Source organism: Octopus bimaculoides, chromosome 6 (assembly GCF_001194135.2).
Source record: "Octopus bimaculoides isolate UCB-OBI-ISO-001 chromosome 6, ASM119413v2, whole genome shotgun sequence".
In the NCBI taxonomy this organism is placed as follows: domain Eukaryota; kingdom Metazoa; phylum Mollusca; class Cephalopoda; order Octopoda; family Octopodidae; genus Octopus; species Octopus bimaculoides.
The window spans coordinates 11,193,909-11,198,904 of NC_068986.1; the positions used below are offsets into that span (position 1 = coordinate 11,193,909).

The 4,996-nt window shown below is 32.2% G+C and overlaps 1 protein-coding gene and 1 long non-coding RNA gene across 3 annotated transcripts in view; one reads left to right on the forward strand and one right to left on the reverse strand.

Moving 5' to 3' along the window:
• Positions 1 to 3,267, reverse strand: part of LOC106870448 (histone-lysine N-methyltransferase SETMAR-like) — a 14,162-nt gene extending 10,895 nt beyond the window's left edge. The window contains exon 1 of one of the 2 annotated variants that reach the window (XR_008264364.1): positions 1,840 to 3,267. Coding sequence is in view for 1 of the 2 variants with exons in the window: in XM_014916547.2 (XP_014772033.1) it covers positions 2,834 to 2,843 (10 nt within the window). In the remaining variant the exon portion in view is untranslated. The remainder of the gene's footprint in view (positions 1 to 1,839) is intronic. The other variant, XM_014916547.2, reaches the window with a different exon arrangement.
• On the forward strand, positions 1,466 to 4,576 carry LOC106870449 (uncharacterized). The gene is made up of 2 exons (XR_008264365.1): positions 1,466 to 1,565; positions 3,672 to 4,576. It is a non-coding gene; the product is annotated as an uncharacterized LOC106870449 (long non-coding RNA).
• The last annotated feature ends 420 nt before the right edge of the window (positions 4,577 to 4,996 follow it).

Below are 4,996 nucleotides of genomic sequence, written 5' to 3' on the forward strand. Positions count from 1 at the left end.
ATATATATATATATATATATATATATATATATATATATATATATATATATACACACATATAATAAATACAATATATATATATATTTATTTATATATATAAATAAATACACACATATATACACTCATATACATGTGTGTGTATATATACACACATCTATGTATATACACTTCCTGACAAGAGACGTTGGTCGAAACAAAACTGCATTTTATCGGATTCGCACATATAATTAATTGGCAAATAACATTAATTTGAATGGGATCTGATTGGAAAGAAATGTTTTTATTTTCTTTACAAAATTAAAATTAATATTAATGATGGTGATGATGATGATGATACATAAACGTTTAACTGAAGTTGTATTTGCAGCAAGAATTCAGGAATTAGGTTAGAGAAGCTAAAAACAGGAAAAAAAAAATAATAGAGATAATAAACACAAGTTGAAGAAAAGAAACATTTTTCGAAGTGTTTAAAAGAAAAAAAGAATCTAGTGACCACAAGAAGAAAGCCATAACCAAAATTATAAAAATATTTTTCTTATGAAAACCTTAAAATTCCTCAAGACTCGAAATAAATAATTTTGTAGCAGACACAATAATAAATTTGGCATCAGAATTTCCATTGTCTGTATAATTTCGTTATTATTAAAAAAAATACAAGAGTTTTATTGTTTTTCTTTCAAACGGACAATTTAAGTCTTTACATTTAAAAACATTGGGAAAAATGTGATGTGGTGACATTCATGCTTGTTTGGTGAGGGTTATTAAGAAGCCTGAATAAAACGAATTAACTTTTAATTAACGCAGGGAATCGAAACCACCAGATTGTAACAAATTAATGGGAAAAAATTCTTTGACTAAGCAGAAAGTCTTCGATTTATAAAAGAAAAAAGAAATCTAATTTCGAGATGCTGTGACAGTCATCCATTTCCTAAAGACCCTAATTTAATTATACTAACACTAATAATGATTGTAACATAATATTTTGTCTATTCAGTAATTTATTGCGATTTTTGGTTTTATTTCGAAGGCCTGTGTGGGGGAGTCGGGTTAGGTTTTATTAGAGTTTCCAGTCAACAATTATTAAATCCACCTCCATATTGTATTTAGAAGAAACTGAATTAATTATGAACAATCTTCCATTATCATTATTATTATTATCATTATTATTATTATTATTATTATTATGACCACTGGGCAATGTATGAAACGTTGAAGCTATTGGTTGGACAATGGATGCTCGTTAGTTTATATAAAATATATATGTAGTTATTGAAAATGTAATCTGAAAAGCCATAGGTAAAAAAAAAATTGTTTTAATGCTGATCAAAAAGCACAATAAATATATGTGTGTGTGTGGTTGACCCTTAATTAATCTAAGAAAGTCTAATGAAGCAATCAAACAGATCTATAATAAAGCCATCGTAATTTTTAGATATTTATACGTAGAATAAAAAGATACGTGAATAACAATAAAAGTTAAAGGGCAAAACATCCCCCCCAAAACAACATTTAAAGGCGGCGGCAGCGGCGGGAGGGGGGCATTAATTAACCTCTCATCAACGAATGTACGTATTAATTTCAAAGTATATCGTTTATGAACCCATATTGAAGATCACTGTATCATTAGAGGATTTCTTCGTCTATTATTTTACGTAAAAATCCCATTAAAAAGGGCAATAGTATTGTTGCAGCACGTTGTATTTACGTGTATTTTTAATGGTTTTGGCTGGCAGTGCTTGCTGGCGGCCATATTCTTGTTCTTGTTGGGTTTGCCACTATTTTTTAAAGCTAAAGTATCCGCGATAAAAATAGAAATGTGTGTAATAATGTTAACTTAACTGTGTCATACAGCATCTAATTTTCGTTCTACTTGTAAAACTATGATGATAATTCAGTGAATTTAGTAGAATGGACATCTCCATATGGTAAACCAAGTGGATTCTGATATATTGAGTGTATGTTGAGGTTTGAGACGTAATTTAAATTAATATTTTAGAAGATTGCAAACTGAAGTTTATATGAATACAAGTCAAAATTAATAAATATTAAAATCACAATAGAGATAGGTTTAATAATATTATGAATATATATATATAGGTAATAAATCTATATATGAAATATGAAGTGTAGTGTGGTAAGGCTTTATGTAAAATAACGTTGTAAGTCGTAATTATTGTAGCATATGGACGATTTAACGTGTCGATTTATCTCTAAAAATATCAGTGATTTGAGATTTTTCTTTGTTTACTTTTCTCCATGACGACTGTGGCAGCTGCTCAGCCTTCACTCACACTCAAGTATTGAGTGAGAGTTCAAACATGGAAGAGACTTAGCAAAGCGCGGGAGAAATGGAGAGATGTTGAGTGGAAGGGGTGGAGGGGAGTGACAAAGAGAAAAAGAAAGAAGGAAAGATATAAAAGAATCCCTTTTAAATACACAGATTACAACATCCACGAAGAAATTGAAATTATTTGAAGCCTTTCTTATAGAAATATGTAATTATTAATCGAAAATTTATGTTCTTGTAAACGCATTTTGTGAGAAACGATTATTTTTTTCTACAACAGCTTAACACTAAACATGGAGGATAAGGATACTAAGGTACTCTAGAAAAATATCCAACAGATTTATGTATATAATAATCCTGTGTACTCTTTTCAATAAAGACAAGCCACTGAAATTCATAACCAGTTACAAAAAAGAATTTCCTGAGAGATGAAGTAAACTGTTTAGGGTATTCCTTTGATGAAATGGGTTAGCTGGAAAATCTCTCCATAGTAGTATAACGGCCATCTTGGTTACTTTACACTATGTAATAACTGCTACCATATACCTTTCTCCATTATACGCCAACCGATTTCATGTCTGATTCCGATTAATTATAGCAATATCGTGGTCGTCACTAGTCACAGCGAAACGATTTGCGGTATTCAATAACAATTTTAAACTTATTAAAGACGTCGAAGCTTTTAAATGCACTTCGCCTTCTGAATAAAACCAACGCCACCGAAACACCCGCTAGTCCAGAGTAGCCATTTTGTTAATATGTGACTATATTGAATGGCCTCTTGTAAGACTGTATAGGTTCATACACATAACAACTACACACAAGTTTACTGTTCAGCAAAAAGCTATATACATTTGATTACTTTAAAGTGAAGCAATTCACACAGCATCCACAAACAAGCATTTATTTCCTGCACTGTTATACTACTATTCTATTCTTCAACTCCTCACTAACCTAGTTATTCGGTCAAAGGGAGATTATCATATTTAAAAAGTATTTTTTATTCCTTAACTCACAACGGCATTTTGTATTTTTTCAGCTCAGAAATCATGTCAGAGTTAGAAACGTTGAAAAGTTTTATTAGAACACCCAAATCTCTAAGTGTTAGTCGTGAACATGTAGCAGTACTATTGAACCTGTCCTCTGACAGCGACCCGAGGAGGGGAGAGGGGGCTTACACACAAGAATGGCTGTTATTTCAGAAAGTGCTAGAAACAGTTGATAGATTTATTTAAAAAAAAATTTTCTTTCCATTTTTACATCTGAAATATTTATAATTATTGGATATGTATATATATGTTTTTTTCAGTTATATATATTACAATTTTTTTTTTTTACTTCTCGCTGCAATTATTTTCAATGTTTTTTTCCCTTTCTTTTTAAGAACGTTTCCTGGGAAGATCAGAAAAGTATTTTACAGATATTTTAGTGAATGCTGTTGGAAGATTCTACAGGTAGAACCACAAGAAATTAGACCCTCACCACCATGTCTGCGACAAAGATGACAATAGGAACATCATGATCGCTGTCGTCAAGAGGAGCAATAATAACGGTTTCTTAAAGAAACAATACAAAATTTTGCTGAAATCTTGTTCCTGCTCATCACTACAACTTATAAGTTTAAACACCGGTCATTTTAATGAATTCGCCTTTTATGGCCTTGTAATGTCTGAAGCAGACAAACCCGATGATCTAAAGCCATCATACGGGTTCGATTTCCAATTAAAGGCAATTTATTTCGTTCAAACCATGAATGCCGTATGAAGGATGAATAATATCTCGACCTTGCATTCCTCTCCTCTGAAATATAGAACAGAAAATAAAATATGAAGGTGTTTTGAATCTTGTTCAGTGTCCATTGGAAAAGCATAAACACGACAACCCTTCTGATATTATTTGAAGATCGTTAGACACCTGATAGTATTTCGTTTAGGCTCTTGACGTTTTCTGTTTAAATGTCACTGAAATGAACGATGTCTTTCTTCCTTCTGGGATCGATAAAATATTTACCAAATACTGGGATCAATTTAATTGAGGTCTAAGGATGTTTTCTCGACAGTTACGATTTAAAGTTCAGACAGTTTGACGCCTTATTCTTTAAAATGGTGCTAAACTATGCTGAATTCAGAAATTATTTTTCATGTCTTCAATTGCGTTATTTCTCCTGCTTCTTACGTTCAGAGTTCAAATTTCTCCGAGGTCTCAACTTGTCGTTCTTCTGGAGTCAATAAATAAAATATTTCTCTAGAGCAGTGGACTTTCTGTATCGTGAGAAAGTCAGACATGATACTTTGTGTTTGTTCTGACTCATTGCGTTCTGGATTCAAATCCTGCCATGGTTTCGGCCAGTTTAACATCGCCACTTGGGTGCCTTTTTTGACCAGGTTTCCAGTTTGGGGATCTCTCCCTTCCGCCCATCAGTCTTTAAGTGTGGTGGGCACTAATTGTCCAACCCATGAAACCAGTAGGTCTCAAACTTTTTAATGTTCAGGCCAGATCCAAAACCTGAATTTTTTTTTTTTTTTAGGGGGCTGCACCAAAATAAAAAGTAAAACATAAGTCAATTAAAGAAAAATTTATATATATAGAGGGACGGCCACCGGAAGGGTGCTTGAGGGTCGCATATGACCGTGGGAGCCGTCATTAAGAACTGCTACTCTAGACTTTAGAAGGAGACAAAAAATTTTCCAGTTGGAAATATTTACTATT